Source organism: Pristis pectinata, chromosome 9, assembly GCF_009764475.1.
Source record: "Pristis pectinata isolate sPriPec2 chromosome 9, sPriPec2.1.pri, whole genome shotgun sequence".
In the NCBI taxonomy this organism is placed as follows: Eukaryota; Metazoa; Chordata; class Chondrichthyes; order Rhinopristiformes; family Pristidae; genus Pristis; species Pristis pectinata.
This window is the reverse complement of record NC_067413.1, coordinates 23,352,001-23,374,910: the sequence shown is the minus strand read 5'-3', so window position 1 is coordinate 23,374,910 and position 22,910 is coordinate 23,352,001. Positions and strand designations below refer to the sequence as shown.

Genomic DNA, 22,910 nt, shown 5'->3' with positions numbered 1-22,910 from the left:
CCAACCCCATATCCCCCGAGTCCTTTAATATATTTGTTATAATATAATTTATGTTATAATTTATGTTGGATGCAAGATGGTGCCGGAGCACGGCGATTCGTTGCAAACTGCTCTCTACAGATCTACTCTTGTTGTGACCTTGCACCTTATGCTACTGCACTTTGTCTGTGGCTGTGACACTTTACTCTGTACTGTTACTGTTTTTACCTGTACTACGTCAATGCACTCTGTACTAACTCAATATAACTGCACTGTGTAATGAATTGACCTGTACGATCGGTTTGTAAGGCAAGCTTTTCACTGTACCTCAGTACAAGTGACAATAATAATAAACCAATGTTAATTTAAAATAATTTATGTTAATTTAAGTTTATGTTAACTTATGTTTGTCCTTGTCTTGTGATGTACTGTGCTGCTGCTGCAAAAAGCTCATTTTCATGGTATTTAGGGTATAATAGTAAATTAGTATATAAGATAAGATTTCTTTATTAGTCACATGTACATCGAAACACACAGTGAAATGCATCTTTGCGTAGAGTGTTCTGGGGACAGCCCGCAAGTGTCGCCACGCTTCTGGCGCCAACACAGCATGCCCACAGCTTCCTTTTCTTTTTCAATCTTTTTACTAGTTTTCAAATTAATACAGATTAATATATAACATCAATGTTTGTACATGTAATACAAAGAGATCAGGAGAACAATCATAGCATAGATAATCATAAAGAACAATAAAATATAAAAAAAACTGTAGATCCCACGATCTCTTAGTAAATGAATATAGTATAAAAGAAAGGAAAGAAGATTTATTATGTATCTAAAAGAAAAGAAAGAAAAAAAATCCCCAAATCAATAAGAAAATTTATAAACAATATATCAAACCAAACTAAACAGAAAAATTTCAAAAGAAACAAAAAAAAAGAAAAAAAAAGACTGGACTGAAATTTCTCAGTAGAAACAGAACAATATTATGTCGTCAACTCCGTTCCTCTAAATTGGAAAGTTGTTGAAAGGGGATCTATATCATGTGAAAATATTGAATAAATGGACTCCAAGTATCTTCAAATTTAAGCGAAGGATCAGCAGTACCACTTCTAATTTTTTCCAAGTTTAAACATGATATAGTTTGAGAGAACCATTGAAAAGTAGTAGGGGGTAGCCCACAACTTCCTAACCTGTACGTCTTTGGAATGTGGGAGGAAACCGGAGCACCCGGAGGAAACCCACTCAGTCATGAGGAGAATGTACCAAGTCCTTACAGACAACGGCCGGAATTGAACTTGGGTCGCTGGTACTGTAATAGCGTTATGCTAACTGCTACACTACCAAGCCTGAGAAGATAGAGTTTGATAGAGTCTTAGATCAGGTTTGTTGTTGTCATAGGCCTATACCCTGAGTATATAAGCCTATGACAACAATAACCCTGATCTAAAACTCTATTAAACTCTATGTTGTATATACTAATTTACTCTGTGACTGAGCCTTCACAGCCCTAATGTTCACCAATGTTCAAGAGAAGAAGTTTCTCATCGCTGTCCTGAATGGCCAACCCCTTATTTTGAGATAGTGAACCCTTGTTCTAGGTGCCATAGCCAGGGGAAACATCAACTCCACATCTACATGTCAAGCCCATAAGAATTTTGTATGTTTCAAAGTGATCACCTACCTCCCTAAGGGAGTACCAACATGCCATTTGCTTTATTAACGCTTGCTACACCGACATATTTAAACTCTGCAGTTTATGAACTTGTACACCAAGAACCCTCCATACACTGAAATAAATTAGTGCACCAGTATTTAAAAATAACATTGTTTTTTTCTTTTATTCCTACCAAAAGACAATCAACTCACATTTTCTTACACTGTACTCCATCCACCACCTTCCTACAGACTCCCTTAACCTGTCTACATCCGCTGGCAGACTGTTTACACCCTCTTCAAACCACTCTCTCCCACTTAGCTTTATATCATTGGCAAATGAATATATTGCACTATAAGTTATTAATGTGGATTGTAAATAAGATAAGATAAGATATCTTTATTAGTCACATGTACATCAAAACACACAGTGAAATGCATCTTTTGTGTAGAGTGTTCTGGGGGCAGCCCACAAGCTTCACCACACTTCCGGCGGCAACATAGCATGCCCACAACTCCCTAACCCGTATGTCTTTGGAATGTGGAAGGAAACCTGAGCACCCGGAGGAAACCCATGCAGACACAGAGTACAAACTCCTTACAGACAGCAGCCGGAATTGAACCTGGGTTGCTGTCGCTGTAATAGCGTCACACTAACTGCTACTCCACCGTGCCTGTCAGCATAGGCCCCATACTGATCTTTGTAGCGCTAGCAACTCAGTGTTGCCTTGCCAATTGGAAAACATAATTATCTCTTTAACAAAGTTAATACTCACATCACTGAGAAGATTTGAGAAAACTAAAATGTCATCTGCTTTAAAACAGAAAAAATCAGAAATGCTCTGCAGGTCAGACAGCATCTGGTGGAGAGAGATCGTTGATCATTCACCAGTCCTGAAAGGTCATGAACCTGGCAAATCCATTGTTTCTCTCAAGAGAGAGAGGTTGACTCACTTTCAGCATTTTCTGTTCTTTTTTGTTGCAGCCGCTGTTATTCTTTTCCTCCACCAGAGGGAGATGCATAAGTATCTTTAGAAGACTGCAGGAACAATGATGAGGTTGCAATTGATCCGTGTCAGTCGGATATACTGCATAGAGGATGTAGATTTATACGTTTGTAGGATTCGCTATATTGTAAGCCTGTTCTAAAGTCAAGATGATTACAAGTTGCTATACAGCAACATCTCATGAATAACATTCAGGAAACTCTACATTTAAACCACTGTGCCATGATAATTTAAATATTATCAGGTCCCTGGGAAATTCAGCTCAAACCCAAGGTCACCTCCTGCATTTCAGGATACAGGGTCCGTCAGGTGAATATCTTGGGGTGAGGCTGTGAATCTACTTTTGCTAAAAAGGATCTTATCCCCACGAAAGTCTCAATCTCAGGCTACTGAAAATGTCCCCAGATATTGTTATTTATTACCTGATCCTAATTGCTGGTGTTAACAGGTTATTTGATCATACGTGAATTAAAATGAAGACAAATCCTTTCAATTTCAGCAGTACCAATACAGGCCGATGGATGGCAGTCAAGCTCAACAAGCTTGGTTGATTTGTGGTCCCCGACCAATAACAGGAACAAGTGCGACCGTAGTTGTGAGCAGATATCTCAGTACAAACTATGAACGGAACCTGGAGCATTTTCAGTTAAGAAATGCACCAGGACTTCCTTGTTGAATGACACTGAGCCATCACTTGTTTCTATACCTTGGCCATTCTCTCTCAGCTGGGTACTGCTGCTCTGAGTAGGACAGGGATGCAGAAATAATGCATGTGCAGATTCCAAGAGAAGGTGTGTTCATGCTTTGCCATGGTGCCTGGGGTTAGTTAAGAAAGAAAACACTTACTCTTCTATAATACCTGCCTGAACATCAGAAACTCCAAGTTGAAGCCGATTAAGTACTTTAAATCACAGCAACTGTCATATTGTGGAAAAAAGGACAGCAAATTTGCACTCAGCAAAGCCCCACAAAAAAGTACAATGATAACTATCAATCTGTTTTACTGATGCTGATTGAGGAATAAATATTGGTTGGGACACTGAGGGAAAACTAAAAATCAAAGGAAAAACTGCAGATGCTGGAAATCTGAAACACTTTCCATGTATGCCACCTGACCTGCTGAGTGTTTCCAGCATCTTCTGTTTTTATATTATTTAGGACAACTGTCCTTCTCTCCCTTGAAACTCACTCTCTGGGCTCACTCCTGCTTAGTTTGTTTAGGATTAGTAAGTTACCATGGCCATAGAACTGAACTCCAGCCATACATCATACTTCTGGCAGAGGAGGGCAAGGAATGAGCAAGGGGGTTCACTGGGAACGTCAGTGACTGCAATCAGTTAAAACACTCACATTGGACCGTGAATTGTGCAAGAGATCCAAATATGAAGTCTGGTTATTTAATGGAGAATAGACCAACTGTGATTTGCCTGGACAAGTAAATAATTTTCTAACAAAATATACATGTTTTTGATGAAAATAAAGGTCTGAATAGTGTTTTCATTCTTGGATTTTTTTAAGAATGTGGAATTTGATAAAATGTTTGTGTTCCTTTCTCCTAGATTCCCTGATGCATTCCGCACATTCAGTGTCTTCAGGCAGAGTTTTGCTAATGTTTCTGGTTACTGTTACTGTGCTGACAGATTAGGGCGTGAGCTTCAGGGGACTGGTGAGTGAACAGTCTTCACTTATAAGCATTTAAAATAAGGATCATTAATATTTTCTTCCCCTCAAATCACTGACTTGTTGCTGATGTATGTCTGTTGCCACGTGGTCTTTACTGAGATGGAAGTCAAGACTATTATTTCAACTCTTCTACCTTTGTGATGAGGCAGCACAGTTGAGCCTTAATCTTCACCAAAGATTGCAGATTCTGGAATCTGGAGCAACAGACAAGGCGCTGGAGGAACTCAGCAGGTCAGGCCGCATCTATGGAGGAAAATGGACAGTCGACATTTCGGGTTGAGACCCTTCATCTGGACTCAAAAATGACCGCACTGAGTCCAGGTGAAGGGTCTCGACAAAAGCTGACTGTCCATTTCCCTCCACAGATTCTGCCTGACCTGTTGAGTTCCTCCTGCGCTTTGGGTATTGCTTAAAATTGGTCTTATCTGAAATGCATATACCCGCTCCTCGCATCCCAGGTTCAAGAATAAGACCATGACTTATTTCAGTTCTGATCCCTCCCATTTGTTGAGGGTTCTTCATAATTACTATTTTGATTGAATATATGATACGATATCTTTATTAGTCACATGTACGTCGAAGCACACAGTGAAATGCATCTTTTGTGTAAAGTGTTCTGGAGGCAGCCCGCAAGTGTCGCCATGCTTCCGGCACTAACATAGCACGCCCACAACTTCATAGATTGACTTTTTACTAAAAACTTGGAGATAGTAGAGTGGAGAAAAGCTGCAAGAATTGCACATGTTGTCAAGCGTTACACTGCTGTGATGTCCCTGAATACATAAATCTGTAGCGCACTGAGGCAAGCAAGCTAAATGGTCATTGTTCAACAGGCCAATGACCAATGTGATCATGAATCTGCTGCTATGAATGAAAATTCCCCATCTAGATTTTAAAAAGGAAAGATAAGAATGGGTCTTAATGTAGTGGAGTCTTAACTTGTCTAGCGCTGTCCTGGGAGTGACCAATGGTGGGCCCTCTCAAGAAAGACTGGGTATTACCCCGGTCACGCTTCAGTAGAGGTATTGAATGAAGAGTTGTCAGTTGATGCATGTCTGATGCAGTAATTGCCTCACATCTGCAAGGATTACTCAGATTGGGAAGTGCTCAAATGAGTGATATAAAGTAGCCTAGAAATAGTCATCATCATGTTTCACTCTGTCTGAAGGAAGCAAAAGAGATTATAGACCTCTGGAAGGGTAAGGCCATGTAGGGATTTGAAAACAAGGATGAGAATTTTCAGATGGAGGTATTGCTTAGCTGTGAGTCAATCTATGTCAGCAAGCACAGGGTTGATGGATGAATGGGTCTGAGTTAGGGCAATGCAGCAGTGTTTGAATTACCTCATGTTTCCTGATGTGGACTGACTCCCACCTAAACACTAGCTCTATTTTAAAATCCTCATCCTTGTTTACTGAATGTAATAGAGAGAGGCCAGCCTAGTGCATTGGAACAGTGGAGCCTCAAGGTGACAGGGAGTTTCCATGGCAGCGAGCTGAGGCGGGACCAGGTAGGGTGATGTCATGGAGATGGAAATAGGGGTGGATATGGAGGTGAATAGATGTACTAGTTAAAGATAATATAAATGCAGTTAAAAAAGGGATGTAACTAGCAATAATGAATGCAAAATCCATTTGGACTGAGTTAAAAGATAAGTAGATTTGCATCATTATTTTTAAGTGTGTAGAAATCAAGTACTCTGCTTTAGCCAGGCTGGTGAAGATGAGCATCTTACAATCACAGGAAGTTGTAAATGATAATGCAGCTACTGATCTAGATGTTGTTACAATGAAACTTGACCATTAGGTGGATGGAAAGGAGTGGGACAATCTGCTAAAAGGCTGAGATGTGGTATCTAGATTGGGAAGAGATTTATGAGGAGTATAAACACAGGCACAAACTGGGGTTGACTTGAATGTGCGCTGTGTATTCCAGATAATTGAAATGAATAGGAAAGGAGCTTTTGGCCAAGAGGCCAGTCTGTTTTTCATTTACTAATTCCAATCAAATCCCTCTACCTCTTCTCCAGATACATTTTTAATTATTTTCCAAATTTTTTAAGTGATAAAAGATTTACCCACAGTAACCAGTTGGAGACTCAAGTTCCTTTCTTCATCAATTTATTTGCATGGAAACCAACCAAGATGTAGAAGCCCATGTGACTATTGTACAATAGACATGGTTACATGTGGCCCCTCTCATCCAAGTCTAACATTCTACATCAAAGAAGAATCTTCTCTTTACAATTATACAGACATTTACTTCCCACTTCTTGACCAACCTTTGATAATTACTATTTACTTCAAAGGCCTCCTGGTATCCCCTGCCTTGTGGTTCATCAGTAACTACTCCTGTTGCCCACATTCACGAGACAGCAAGCATACATAATATCATTCATCCAGACATTCAAAGTCATCCCTACTGTCTTAAGGACAGTGGAGCTTCCACTATCAGCACTGCAAAGAAGACAGGAGACTCAGTCCACACTGGCCTGATTGTGGAGATCTCCTGGTGATACAGAATATCTCCATATTCATCCTGGTTTTACCTCCCCCGTACTTCCTGCAGCTTTACAAACTTCTTTTGTCTCATTTCAGTTCTGACGAAGGGTCTCTGATCTGAAACATTGACTCTGTTTCTCTTCCCACAGATGTGGCCTGACCTACTGAGTATTTCCAGCATTTTCTGTTTTTGACTTAGATTTCCAGTGTCTGTAGTTTTTTTTTTGATTTTCATGGATGGGGCAGGCAGCTCCTTATCTCTGAACTCATTAGGACAAAGCTAAAGGCTGCTTAACTCTGAGTTTGTTAGTTCCGTTACACAAACTAAGTTTGACTTAGTTAATAGCCAAAGATATTTGCTTTTCTACAACCTTCTTTATACTAGCTGAGTGCCATAGAATATTTCCTAACCCTTCATCTTCCCAAAGCTCAAACCCTGTAGTATGTTGAATATGTGCCTCTACTTCCTCAGGAGGCTGAAGAAATTTGGTATGTCCCCTTTGACACTCACCAACTTTTATTGATGCATCATAGAAAGCATCCTATCTGGATGCATCATGGCTTGGTACGGCAACTGCTCTGCCCGGGACTGCAAGAAACTGCAGAGGGTTGTGGAAACAGCCCAGCATATCACGGAAACCAGCCTCCCCTCCAAGGACCCTGTCTATACCTCTCATTGCCTTGGTGAAGCAGCCAGCATAATCAAAGACCCCATCCACCCGGGACATTCTCTCTTCTCTCCTCTTCCATCGGGTAGAAGATACAGGAGCCTGAAGGCACATACCACCAGGGTCAAGGATATCTTCTATCCCACTTCTGTCACTATAAGACTATTGAACGGTTCCCTTATACGATGAGGTGGACTCTTGACCTCACAATCTACCTTGTTATGACCTTGCTACCTGCACTTTCTCTGTAGCTGTGACACTTTACTCTGTATTCTATTATTTTTACCCTGTACTACCTCAATGCACTGTGTAATGAATTGATCTGTACGAATGATATGCACGAATGATATGCAAGACAAGTTTTTCACTGTACTTCGGTACAAGTGACAATAATAAACCAATACCAATACCAATACCAATGTTGAAACATATTTGCTAACCCTGACTCGTCTTGTTCTTTTCATTTGTCAGGTCTGGAGCTACTATTAGATGAAATCTATGACAGTATATTCGCTGGCCCACAGATTGGACACACATTTACAGAGACTGGCATTTACCGGATCCTGAGAAGGCGATTTCTTGCTGTGCAATTGCTGATTACCGGCAGGTTTAGATGTGAGTCCTCATGGAGAAAGGTTTAAAACAGATTTGTTATTACACTGTATGAATGTATCATACATTGGTGTGGTATTCCTGCAATGGGCTAGTTGCACGCTTCCACCTCTGTACCTTTGTCTTGATCCATGAGTCCTTTTGGCTCTGGTTATAAGGGATAAGAATTAAAAGAGCTTTGAGCAATATCAGCCCATCCTCTATTGGATGTGGACACAATGAAATGCTATCACTCACATCAAATTTGGTGTTGGTGTTATGCTTACTGACCTTTACTCCACAATGAAAAATTAATCTTTGTGATGTCTGGTCAAGCTTGTGACTTGATAGTTTCTCTGGTCCCTCTGACACAAAATTATTCTTCTTTCTCCTGTTGGAGCTTAGACTTTTTAAAAGAAAACTGTTCTTGCGTTGTGACAATGTCATCTTTTATTGGCCAGGGAAATTGAAAGAAGGCTTCCTCCAGATCCTCTGTAGGATTTCTTGTTTTGATGGCCTTCTCTCACTACTGTTAGATAGGGAATTGCAAGGTATTGGCACAGTAAGGTAGTGGCAACCTTTGTCTGGGTAATGATGAAAACGTTCCCATTGAACTGCTGCTCGGGTCCTTTCTAGGTGCCGAGATTTCACCAAATAATGTAGGTGATTGGCTGCAGTAAGCCCTGTGCATCATACATACTGGTGAAGGAAGGATTGGTTATTTAGACCTTTGGCAAGCAAATTGGTCTGTCCTGGTTGCTTCATTCTGTCTTTTAGGTGGCCAGAGCAATTGGCACTGAAATTTAACCTAGGCTTCTAATCTCTATGGAACCGAATTTTAGAAATAGTGTACAAGATGTAGGTGTTGCCATATTGTGCACTTAATTCTAGGGACTAGGGTCATGTTTTTACCTGAGGAGAACTATAGGATTGAAAGTTATTATTGCATTTACTTGTTCATTAACTATTCACAACATGGCCACAAGGAGGGATGTGTGTTTTAGTATCTATTTAATGACTAACTTATAGTGCATTTACACTTCACTACATCAGCTCCTCATTGACCATGAACAGCAGCCTGGATTGGTCAATAGAAAGCAATAGGGAGCCAATACATGTCAGCAATGGTTTTCGGCATTGAATTGGACTAACAGGAGCAGGGTGCTTACTGAGGAAACAGGCATTAATTTCCAAGTCATAAACCCAAAGGCCTTGACCCATGTTTAGACACAGGCTGCAGGAGCTTATACTCCAACTTGTATTATTATAGGGGAGGGAGTGTTTCACTGCTGATCAGGGAGAGGATTAGAGCAGTACTCAGGGAGGATATTCTGACGGGATTGGCCAGTGAGGCTATATGGGTAGAGCGTAGTGATCATTTTTATGGGGTTATGCTATAGGCCTCCCAATGTTCAGTGGGAATTAGAAGAAGATACTTAAGCAAATTGCAGTAAGGTGTAAAAACAACAGCATAGCAGTAGTTGCGGATTTTAACTTTCCCAATATTGACTGGGATTACTTTAATGTAAGAGGCTCAGATGGGATGGAATTTGTAAAATGCATTCAAGAGGGTTTTTTTAAAGCAGTTTATAGAAAGACCTCGTAGGGAGGAGGCTGTACTCGACCTTGTATTAGGGAGTAAGGATGGGAAAGTGGTGGAAGTGTCTGTGGAGGATCCCTTTGGGAACAGTGATCGCAGAAGATAAAACAGAACAGTACAGCACAGGAACCAGCCCTTTGGCCCATGATGTCTGTGCTGACCAAGATGCCAATTAAAGCTAATCCCATCTACCTCCACGTGGTCCATATCCCTCCATCTGCCTGTTTGTGTGTCTGTCTAAATGCCTCTTAAACATAGCTATTGTATCTGCTTCCACCATCTCCCCTGGCAGCGCGTTCCAGGCACCTACCACTCTCTGTGTAAAAACAACTTGCCTTGCACATCTCCTTTAAACTTCCCCCTTTCACCTTAAAAGTATGCCCTCTGTTATTTGACATTTCCACTCTGTGAAAAAGACTCTGACTTTCTACCATATTTATGCCTCTCATAATTTTATAAACTTCTATCAGGTCACCCCTCAGCCTCCGACGCTCTAGAGAAAACAATCCAAGTTTGTCCAAATTCCCCTTATAGCTAATACTCTCTTTTACACCTTTTCAAAAGCTTCCACATCCTTCCTGTAATGTGGCAACCAGACCTGCACACAATACTCCAAATGTGGCCTAAATCAAAGTTTTATGCAGCTGCATGATGACGTCCCAACTTTTATGCTCAATACCCCGACCAATAAAGGCAACAATGCTGTATGCCTTCTTACACCATAATTGAAATAAAAGATTTCAAGACGTCAAAACATAAAATTGAAATGATGCTTGAATTTAAATTTGGATCTGGGTTTTATCCTTTGTTACAGGCCCAACAAGATGTGAAATTGAGAGGTTTACAGCATCTTCATTAGATGATATCTTCACTCCCTCATGTGATGACAATGGGAACTATCTGCCCATCCAATGTCAGCAGGGGGGTCAATGCTGGTGCACAGATTCCAATGGAGAGGAGCTGCTTGGAACAAGGCAGCAGGGAAGAAAACCTAACTGTGGTAAGTATTTGCTGGTTCCTTTATCCATCACTACTCATATTTCTAGTGGTCTGGAATTTCCTCAGAACTTCTCCCATTTTCCTGTCTTGCCACCAAGTCTAAGGGTGTTCCATTACTTAGTGAGCAGAGAGGCTGGATACACTGTGTATCTGGTCTCTCAGCTTTGTCCCAGTTATAACTGGTATGACTGACATGGCCTCATTCATTGGTCAGCTGTGGCTCACTAGTAATACACGTCTCAAAAGGGTTCAAGGATCACTTTGAAAATGGTTGAAAACCATATAAAATATTAAAAAATAAGAATTATTAATGAAAGATTGAAAAGTTAATGAATGATAAATTCACCTGAAGACACATTTAACCGCTGTAAATTTACAAATGCTAATATTAAAAAAGTTTAGCTTCTTCTTTTCACTTACTTTTTTTATGAAAGTCAGAGACTATATGCAATGAATGGAGCCACACTACTTTTGCCAGCCATGCCTCATGTTAAACTGAGCAACCAGACAGCATCTGATCTCCAGATTTGCATAGTTCCGTAGATCCACACTGCAGTGCCCAGGTGAGGAAGCCCAGAATGTGCTGACACACAGACTCTGCAGCTAACTGGCAGTTCTCTATGGATCCATCTGTCAGTCATCAATGTGATCTGGCCTGGTATCTCATTAGTGTTTGTGGGCACAGATTATGGCAAACTAGTTGTCATATTTTCTGCATTACAAAAGTTTCTTATTTGACTGTGGGACACTTCAGGTAGTCATGAGGTTCAGAAAGGTGCCAAAAAATGCATGTTCTTTCTCTGCTGTAAGTAGAATGGAAAGTCCATTTAATGGAATTTCTGATACACATCTGGGGAAGGTCCATCATTCTGACTTCTTAGAGTCTTTGCCTTTCATGAACAATTTTGTCATGCTGGGAGGCTAGCAAGTTGAAATTCCCAAATTTTAGTGAGGTAATTTTATGTTTCAAGTATGAATGAAATCATAGTTTGAAAGTCATTCACTCTGATTTGCTTCTTTGTATCGTACATGTTACCTTATCATTGTGGAGTAATTTCCCACTATGTATCCCCTGGGCACCTGCAGCACTTGAACACTTATACATAACATTCGATATACGATTGGCAATGATCAATTCTTTGTTTAATGAGAGTTCTTCTATCATGATGCATTATCCTCATCTAATGACCACAGATCACATATAAAGAAAGAAAATGATCCCACATTCATTAAAATGTACACAACATGTCTTCATTGTTAAACAAGGCAGCAGGTTCAAATTATAATGGAAATCATAGCTTCAATCTTTAAATTTAAAGAGATCCTATGTCTTCAGAAACATTGTTAGTCCATGACAGGTTTGGCAGTTGGCAAAAAGAGTGGGAACATGACTTGGCAAGCTGTAAAAGACTTTTTTGAGACATTTCATGCTTCAATTTGTTCTACACACCCCAATGGCTAAAGTGATGGCATTACATTGTCCAAGATCCTGCTGCCACTAGGATTTATCATTTTGGATTAGGATGGCTAAGGGTAGCAAGTCAACACTAACATTCCTGAGAAAGATAAACTCCTACTTGTGGAGCAGAGCTGAGCTCTGGCATCAGGTTCTGGGGCAATGTATTTCAATATGGGAACAATGGCAAGAGTATAGGGAATTGTATTATTAATGAATGGTTTAATTGGTGGGTTTAAGCAACTTCAGCCAAAATTTGCAAGAAATACTTTATTGGGAAGGAATGGATAAACTAATTTCGATTAGTTCAGGAAACAAGAGTGATGGAATTTGTTAGAACTAAGCCATTCAGAATTGAAATTCTGAACGTGTACGGCGGTGCAGTAGCGTAGCAGTTAGCGCGACGCTATTACAGCCCCAACGATCGGGGTTCGACTCCTGTCGATGTCTGTAAGGAGTACAAGCTCCTTTCAGACTTCGACAGGAATCGAAACCCGATGTGCGTGGGTTTCCTCCCACATTCCAAAGACGTACGGGTAGGTTAATTTGGGTTTAAGATGGGCAGTGCAGACTTGTTGGGCCGGAAGGGCCTGTTACCACGCTGTAAATAAAACTTAAAAAATTTTTAAAAATTTTAAAAAAATTAGCCATCAATAACTCTCTATTTGGAATTCGCTTCTCCAAGAGGCAACTCGAGTCTGAGTAAGATGGACTTATAAGAAAATATAAGGATATCAAAGGCTATAAAGTGGTTAAATGGGGTTGAGGTTACAGATCTAGAAATGTCTAATTGAATCTTGAAGCAGGTTTATTGGCCTGTTCCTGTAACTGGTCTCTTTATATTCCAGGGAATAATGAAAGTTACAGTGAATCTGAAAGGAAACGTATGTTGTCATGGCTTTTCTATGGACCATTTGGTCACTTTAGTCAAAGCAATATTTTCACTGTGCCTGTATCTCCACCCCAAGTGCTAGAAAAAATTGGCAAGGCTCTCAGCCAATGCAACCCAGATCTGAAGGAGCTGTTGGTAAAATCTAGGTTGCTGGTTTCCATGCTCCAGACTGCAGAATTAGACACTGGCCATGTCGATCTAGAAGTGATTCTTGGTGAGTTTGTGGAAGAAATGTTTCTATATAAGGACCTTGCACTCACTGCTCTTCAGTTTTCTGCCACTTCCAAATTTTTTGTTGAAAATCTGTTCGGAGGCAAGTTTCTGAAAAACGTGGGTCTATTCAATTTCACTGGAGGTCTTGGGAGCATGGGAACTTTTAATTTCAGTCAGTTCTTCCAGCAGATTGGCTTAACAGGAATGTACAGTGGAGGAAACTTTGTGGAACTTGCCAAGTTGTTTTCACCCCTCGAAGACTCTTACTTTTCAAAAGGAACACCAGAATTCTCCAGGGACACCTTCAACCTGAATCAAACAATTTTGGACAGCTTTGGACGGGCAGTTAATTTACAGGAGAACCAGAATATTGTAAAGTTTATGGCATCACTTTTTGAGCAACGTAATGTTCTCAGAACATTGCATGAAATCATCAGCTTTTTTGATACAGATGATGGCAGTTTAGCCGAAATCATCCAGCTAATTTTAAGAAGTGCTAGATTAGGCATCTGTGACTGTCAGCCCTCAAAACTATTTGCTCCCAGTTGCACTAGAGATGGACAGTATGAGGAAGTCCAGTGTCAAGGCTCATACTGCTGGTGTGTGGATAATCAAAGGCTGGAGGTTCCAAACACAAGAATTCAGGGTCAAAAGCCGCAGTGTTCCACCATGTGCGAGCAACAACATAAGAGTTCTAAACTCATGAAAGAACAGCAGCCAGCTGGATCTGATGTGTTTGTTCCTTCGTGTGGAGCGGATGGTGGTTTTCAGTCCATGCAATGTGATGGGATGAATTGTTTCTGTGTGGACCTGCAGGGCAGAAAGACTCCTGGAATAAGAAAACCAGATGGAGAAGGCATGAAGTGTAAGTTCTGTCACTTTTATGGTGGTTTGTGTGTCAAAGTTTGTGTCTGCGCGGAGTCCACATTCATCTTGAGCGGTCAGTTTCAGGACGATATCAGGAACATGGAGTTGATTTGTCAGGCTTCTTCCAGAATGAGCTCTTTCTGAAGCTGAGGTAATATTCACTTTCAAATTCTGAGCGTTAATTGAAATCAATGGAATGAAAATCCCTTTGATCCTACCATGAACAAATGATCCAAAGCATAGAAGTTAAAGTAAAAATTGCACACGAGCATACTTAGGAACAAAAACATACCAATTAACTCAAACTTTTTGATAATTACTGATGGATTTCAACACCACAATGAAAAATTAGGCTAGGTAAACTCCGCCAATTTGCTTCATGTGGAGAGTCCAGAGAAGCTGGGATTATTCTCTTGGAACAGGATAGATAAATTGGTGATTTAAGAGGTTTTAAAGAGGTGTTCAAAATTGATGCAATAATATTTTCAATGGGTTGGTGGGTTGATAACCTAGGGCACAGATTTTGGATAGTTGTCTAATGAACCAGGGGAAAAGAGGAGCTGTTTATGCAGTGACTTAGAACATAGAAAATAGAACATAGAACAGTACAGCACAGGAACAGGCCCTTTGGCCCAAGATGTTGTGTCAAACTAATTAAGCTAATGACACCTAATCCCTTCTGCCAGCACATGGTCCATATCCCTCCATTCTCTGCATATTCACGTGCCTATCTAAGAGGCTCTTAAACACTTCTGTTGTATCTGCCTCCACCACTATCCCTGACAGAACATTCCAGGCATCCACCACTCTCTGTGTAAAAGAAAACATGGCCCGCACATCTCCTTTGAACTTTCTTCCTCTTACCTTAAATGAATGCCTTCTAGTATTAGACATGTCAACCCTGGGAAGAAGATACCGGCTGTCTTATCTGTCTAGGCCTCTCATGATTTTATTTACTTCTATTAGGTCTCCCTTCAGCCTCCGTTGCTCCAGAGAAAACAGAGCTAGTTTGTCCAACCTTTCCTTATAGCACATGTGCTCTAATTCAGGCAGCATCCTGGTAAACCTCTTCTGTACCCTCTCTATAGCCTCCACATCCTTCCTATAATGGGGCGACCAGAATTGAATGCAATACTCCAGATGCAGCCTAGCCAGAGTTTTGTAACCAGACTTGTTATTGTCTAAAATATGCTAAATAAAAGGGTAGTGGAAGGTTTAATAGTAATCTTCTACAACCTTAACAGCTTTAGCTACCTCTCAGAATATTTTACTAGCTTTAATTGGACATTAAAAGCTTGGAGTAATAGACCTGGAGTAAGAATTCAGTGAATGTGAGTTTAAAACCCATTGAAAGTTAATAATTTGAATTCAGTTTAAAAAAAACACCGAGCTAGAAAATTGTACAGTAGAAGTGACCGTGAAGCTATAAAAATGCAGTTGGGTCAACAATGTTTTCATGAAAGCATTGAAAGGTATCAGCTTTGGCTCAATTGGTAACATTTGCCTTTGAGCAATAAGATTGTGGACTAAAGTCACATTATGGAGATTTGATTTTATAATCTAGGCTGACTCAGTAATGAGGAATTGGTGCTCAATCTAAAATGTTGAAGTCAAGTATTTTCTCCCCTCCCCTCTCAGATAAAAAGTCTCATGGTACTATTGAAGGAAACTGTCCCTGATGCCCTGGCCAATATTTATACTCCTTCCAACAGAATCAAAACAAACTGGTTGGTCATAATTTCATTGCAGTCTGTGGAGTCTTTTCATGCAAAAAATTTGCTGCTACATTTCCTCCATTATAATACATTTTAAAAAATAATTTAACACATTTGACATGTTTTGAAGTTCCCAGTAGTCTTAGAAGGCACTATATAAATGCAAATTCTTCCTTCTTGTTCTCCTTACGTATATGTCCAATCTCTGCCCAATGCAACTGATTCTTGACACCACTCCAAAATGCCCCAGCAAACCACTCAGTCAGGGGCAATTGAGAATGTTACATAGATGTTAGTTTTGCCAGTAAAACTTGACTTCTGTTTATAGGTTAACAAAATTCTTATTAGATGCCTAGTTAAGCCAAGACTAAACATTTTTGTTCTGAACTTTATATTCAGATTCTTTTTTTACCTTTCCAGGCCCCAGTGCTTGCCAGTTGACAGCAGCTGAGAAGTTCATGCAAACAATTGAGATAATACTGAGAAGCTCAAGTCCATTTTCAACGCCTGCAGCTTATATCCCCCAGTGCAAAGAAAATGGAGACTGGCGACGTGTCCAATGTGATGGCCTACCATATCAGGTCATTGAATTTTATCATCAATGGATTTCTCAGAACAATGGAGGCCAGGAACTGCCATTCACGACCGTCATGGATGAAATCATTGGATACCATAGATCATCTCATGCGTCCATCAGTTTTGAGCTGTTTGTGAAGGAACTATATGACAAGGGGCATCAGCATGTCTTTTCAGTGCTCTCTCAATATCCAACTTTTGATTCTATTTCTGCTGATGATTTTGTAACACTTGTCAACACAGAACCAGGCATCAATATTCTGCTGAACCCTTACACATTTTGGCAGTTGTTGTTTGGCCTTGTAGAGCACTACCCTCGGCCATATTCTGATTTCAGTCAAGAACCAGGTGACTGGAAACTGCGGAAATGTTGGTGTGTTGATGAAAAAGGACAAGAACTGCCAGGAACAAAAGCTGAAATAAATCAACGTCCACAATGTAAGCAATGCTATCATTAGGAAGTCACTCATACTAATTTCTCCCCTCTCGTTTATAACCTTTTCCTCAATCCCTCTTTTCTGTCTCCTTCTTTTGACATTTCTCCCACTGTCCATCTTCTTCCCTTTCTTATTTGATCTTCCATTCTTCTGTCATACTTTGGTTTTCTTATCATCCCTTTTTGTTTCCATATGTGCATTTCACTTTCATTTTCTTTCCCATTTCTATTGCACTATCACTTGTCTCCAAAGGAGTGAAATTAGTTTTCACCTGCATGGCGTGATCATTTGTAGTGAATCCATAAACCATTTTACATTGTGCTCAATTATCTTTTCTATTGATTTCAACCACAATGGGTCATTTGGCCCCTTCTGCCTGTCCTGTTAGGTCATGGCTAACCTGCACATGGTTTTCCTTTATTGACTTTGATACTCATTCCTTGAACACTTTATTCACTGCTACTGGAAAAGGCCAATTCCACCCAATATCTTAATCTCTGCATTATTTTCTTTTCTGAATTTTGTGCTATGGAGGTCAATGAAACTAAAGTTTAGAAATGTTATATTTGTACTGTGCATTTGGGCAACACAGCGGCACAGCTAGGAGAGCTGCTCTATCACAGATCCAGGTTTCGATCCTGACCTCTGGTGTTGTCTTTGTGAAGTTTGCCCCTTCTCCCTCTGATTGCGTGGGTTTCCTCTGGGTGCTGAAGTTTATCTCTAAGATGTGCGGATTGGCAGGTTAATTGGCCCCTGTAAATTACCCAATTATGTAGGTCTGTGGTAGAATCTGGGAGGAGCTGAATGGAATGTGGAGGGAATAAAATGGGATTAGTGTATGACTAGCATAAATGGGTACTTGATGGTTGGCGTGGACTTGGGACAAAGGGCTGGTTTCTGTGCTGTATGATTCAATAGCTCTATTTAACATTTGATGGAGGACAAACTTCTATGTCCTGGTCTCATAATTAAGATACGGTATCGTTCTTGTGAATCTGTACACTACTCCCTGCAAGACCAAGATGTCTTCCCTGAGGTATCATACCCACAATCAAAGCAGTACTCCACTTGGGGTCTCACTGAGGTGCTGTGAACCCAATTCTTCCACTTGTATCCCAGTGCTACTGAGATAAAGATCTGATAATTTTTTCCCTCTTTCTTACTTTCTCTTGGCTGGCACATATGAATCAGTTCAGCATGTACAGTAAATCATTTTAGATAGCTGTAGTTTCTTGTGGACAAAATAAATTCTACCATTATTTTGAAAAAAAACATATATGGATGAGGCTGAGAGTATTGAGATGCAGGTCTCAGCAGAGTTTTCAAAATTCTCATATGATATCCAGTTATTGTGATTTATTTGGATCATATCTGTGTAATGTACTGCTGCTATGTTATTTCCAGGTCCAGGATCCTGTGATCGTGCTACTAAGCAAGTCTTTCAGTTTATTGATGAGGCAGATGAACTCATCTTGGCCTCCAACAATTCCAAAATTCCTTTTACCCAGGGTTTCCTCTTAGCAAGTGGTATACACCTGACTGAGAATGAACTGCTTCATTTCTCTGAGAATTCACTGTCGGATCTTTCCTTTTCTGAGAAGTTGCTGAGTGGATCTGACTATGCTGTTCGATTGGCTGCCCAATCTAGTGAGTACATTTCTTTTATGTGTGTGAGTGAATCTATATTATAATCTGATTCACTATTTCATTCTCCAGTTACTGTGAGAAAGTCTATGTTAGGGTCTAAATTTAGTGAGTCTAAATCTGTCTGTGCTACCCCTCACCAATTCCCAATCACAACATCTCAATATTTGATATGACATACGTTGACTCCATTACCCCAAGTATCACCAATTAACATTCCTTATCCCTATCTTTAAGTCCCTTTCAAGCTTTGTCCCTTCCCCAATCCATTTAGAACCAGGTCTTTTAGGAGTGAAATCAAGAAGCATTTGTTCATACATAGGGAAATGGAAATCTGCAACTCAGCCTCCCAATGGAAGTCAAGAGCATGAAAATGACATTTTGTGGGATGAATTTAACAGACTTTTGCTATCTTCTTGTGTCAAGGTGCAGAGAGAAAAGGCAATGAGTGGAGTTAGGGGTAGGTCAGCTGGGATTTAATTGAATGGTGGAACACACTTGGAGGCCTCAATGATCTACCTCTGTTCCTTTATATCCTACATCCCATAACTAATTAATCTATGTGCTCCTTCAATTCATGACATTATTATTTCCTTTGCCTCACCACCAGAAACTGCTTTTAGCAGACAAGATGCTGCTCCCTGGAATATCCTTCCTAAACTTTTCTGTCCCTCCACCCTCATCTTTTCCTTAAGGCTTATTTAAGTTAGTCTTCATGGTATCTTCACTGACTCTGCATCCATTCTGTTTTATTTTGCACTGAGACATCTTAGGGCATTTTGCTGTATTGAAGATGCTGTATACAGCATGATGCTGTTGTAAATACTAAATATATCAACTTGAAGTCAAGGTGACCCACCAAAAATCTCATTCATCTCCCTCCCAATGGGAGAATCAATTGACCATAGTTTACTGTGGCTTTGCATCTGGCAGTATTTGCCATCAGTTAGCCTTACCTTTGCACCTTTAGGTTTTCAAACAAAAAATTGTGGAAAATTGTTGAATTTGCTGACAACTGGGCGTTGGGGAGAATTAGGCATCTGGAATCTGTAAACAAGGAAAGCAATCATATATCTTCTTGCTGGTCATATTGAATTTCTATAGGGTTATTAGCACAAGGATTGAGAAAGAAGTTAGAATCGGTGAATTCAATGCCAGATACAGAAAAAGAAATAAACAGAAGGAAAAATGAATTCTGATAAATCTGTTATTACAAGATCATCGACCTTAAATGTTAACTCTCTTTCTCTCTCCACAGAGGCTGCCTGACCTGTTGAGTATTTTAAGCAATTTTCATTTTTATTTCAGATTTTCAGCTTCTGCAGTTTTTTTTTGGTTTTCAAATCTGGAGCTTTAACTATCTTTAGATATTGTAAACAGTGCAGATATCTGATTACTTCCAGGAGACTCTTACAATCCTGTACTTCTGGAGAAGTACCTACAATTGTTAAACTGTTCTGGCATTTCTCTGTTAAAACCATTTATATCAAACTGTTATTTCATTTCCAAACAGCCCTGCAATTCTACCAGAAAAATCAGCTGACGAAGGAGAGGAACATTGGCGAGTCAACTCTAAAAGGTTACAGCCCCTACATCCCCCAGTGTGACGGGCTTGGAAACTGGGAGCCCATCCAGTGCTACGAGAGAACTGGTGAGTTCAATAGTTTAACTTTAAAGTATTACAAACAGAAACCCAAGAACTTTAATTAGGAATCAGCAAAAAGAGAGTCACAAAAATTATGATCATTTCTGTGAACATGATCATAAATTCTAGAACAGTGTTAAATCAAAAGTTTATTTTTCTAAAAGGCACCTTGAGGAAGTAAATCTCTAAATCCAAATGGTTGGTAGATTTTGAGCAGATAGTGGGAAAGACACATGAGAGATTGGAATTCTTACTTTACTGACCTATTTACTTCTTACGACACAGAAGGAGGCCATTCAGCCCACTCTGTGCGTGCCAATTTCCATCAGAGAAATATCATCATTCCCATTCCTCCCTTTTTTCCCTGTAATCCTGCAATCTGTTCTCTCTTACATGCTCATCAACCACTTTTGATTCTTTTGCCACTTATCTATACCAGGGGTAATTTACATGAGCTAATTAACATCTTTGGGTTGGGGGAGGAAAATGAAGCACCTGGGGGAATGCACAGGACCTGAATGCAGGGGCAGCATAGGTGCAGGGGCACCACTGTACTGCCCCTGCACCTCTCTGATTAAGAAGAACAATATAATGTTTGGTCCAACAGGGCTTTGAAGGGAGAGAGAGTGAGAACGAATCCAAGGTGCTTTGGAAGTGTTCCAAAGTCTGAATGATCATTAAAAAATGGCTTGCAATGGGCTAGTTGCCATCTATAAACAATAGGTAAAGGTATTTTAGATACACTGATAAGTGCACGCAGTATCTATGTGTTTCTTCTATTTTTTAATTCCACCACAGATGATAGAGCTGTGAAAATGCTAACGTTTTTAAAACAGAGAGAGTCTGTGGTGCATTCAGTTAATTTTCTGATCTGGAACTTGAGTACTGGTCCAGTCTTGATCAATGGGATGGATAAAACGTGAATTGTGGGGGTTTGTGGAAAGGTTGGAGCAATGATCTGGTAACATATAAACCTTCTGTTGCCCTCAATTGGTTTAGTATCTGTAACTCACTTCTAGTTAGTTTATTTATATGTGCTTTTTGAGCACCTTTATAGAGATTGCAACCTGTTATTCATCATCCTCCTTATCGATTGGACATTGTCTGACCCTTTGTCGTCTAGCTCTGAATTGCTCCTTTGCTTCACTCCAGGTCACTGCTGGTGTGTGGATGAGACTGGAAGTTATATTCCTGGTTCACTGGTCAATCACTTGACCCAGATGCCTCCATGTAAGTTAAAAGTGGCACAAACTCCTGCTGCCCACATCCTAATTCATGTCAAATTCTAACACCGTCCATTATCCTTCTGTTCACTGATCCGTGAATGCCCCATATTAAAGAATCTCAACAATGTATAACAATCTCTACATTGGTCTTATCTCTCCTCATTTTAACCTCTGACAACTCTGCAGCATTCCTAGTACTCTGGCTCTTGCATATTCCATGAATAATTCCCACCCTGCCTTCAGCTCTGTAGGCAGAGTTCAGGAATTCCATCTCTATTTTTGAACTAGTCCTCTATCTGCCTTGCATTAAGGTAGTTCTTGAAATCCACTGTTTTGATCAAGCCTTTGGTCATTTCTTCAAATGTGGTTTGGTATTACATTTTCTAATCACTCCTTGGTCATTTTATGACATTTTTGGTTTTGTAGGAATGCAATTTTTTTGTAGTTCAGCTGAGCAGCTGGCAAAGTCCTGCAAAAGAGATTAATTGATAATATATAGCCTACACTGGAAGCTACAGTGAAGTTCCTGGTAGCTAAAACCATTGGCAAATAGGATCTGATGTTAGCAGGAATGCTGTTCCTGGTCTCACAGGAATATGAACAGCCTCCCCTGTTATGGGCTTGCCAAATGTAAGACCTCAGCATGATGATCTCGACAGCTGATGCCATGTCCTACCTAACTCATACCAGTACTCTCCAACTGAAAACATATAATGAGTTACAACTGGAGCTTTCATTTCAATAGATTTATGATAAACAGCCCTGTCCAAAGCTCCTCTGTTGTGCAATTTTTATTGTAAGTAGAAATTACCAAAACTACGGCAGAATCCAATAGCCACCTTAGGATCCATTGCAGAAAGCATTTAGAATCATAGACCATGGAAACAGGCCCTTCAGCCCAACTGATCCATGCCGGCTCTGTTGCCCAGCGAGCCAGTCCCATCTGCCCGCATTTGGCCCATAGCCCTCTAAACCATCATGGTAAGAGGTTACCCAGTGGGCAGAAGAAAAGATTTAAGGGTGTTAAAACCTCCTTGAAAAAGTGTAACATCCCAAATGACTCAATGGAATACCTGATCCATAGCCGGTCAAATTGGAGAGGGAGCATTAGTGATGCAAACAAGAAGCTTAAATCCATTCATCAGGAATTTACAAAAGTCCTGAGTAACAGGAGAAAAGAACCACCTCCCAAACTATCCAGATGTTCATTCCAGCCAAGCATCTCCTGCTCCACCTATGACCGAGATTCTATTTCCCACATTCACCTTATCAGATACCTCAGAACTACAGAGCTGGAATGGAAGCAAATCATTCTTGATTGAGGGACTGCTGAAGAAGAAGAAAATTTAGTTAAATAATGAAATCATGAAATTAAGACAGGCATGAAGGACAGGTAACGATCTGCAGCATATGGGAGCCGATGGACACTATTGTGATATATGACAGCCACATCAGCAGTAAGTGTCTGCAGCTTGAAAAACATCAGCTCAGAGTTGATTAGGTTTGGAGACCAAAATAATGGCTCTTTATCCCAATCAGGGAGGAGGAAAGTTGC

General features: G+C 40.2%; 1 protein-coding gene across 1 annotated transcript in view; it reads left to right on the top strand.

Moving 5' to 3' along the window:
* The window catches only part of tg (thyroglobulin), a 282,508-nt gene that overhangs the window by 12,684 nt on the left and 246,914 nt on the right, over positions 1–22,910 (top strand). The window contains exons 6-12 of the mRNA XM_052023465.1: positions 4,202–4,308; positions 7,966–8,109; positions 10,500–10,685; positions 12,989–14,110; positions 16,248–16,841; positions 18,245–18,487; positions 19,998–20,135. Of these exons, the coding sequence (XP_051879425.1) occupies positions 4,202–4,308; positions 7,966–8,109; positions 10,500–10,685; positions 12,989–14,110; positions 16,248–16,841; positions 18,245–18,487; positions 19,998–20,135 (2,534 nt within the window). The remainder of the gene's footprint in view (positions 1–4,201; positions 4,309–7,965; positions 8,110–10,499; positions 10,686–12,988; positions 14,111–16,247; positions 16,842–18,244; positions 18,488–19,997; positions 20,136–22,910) is intronic.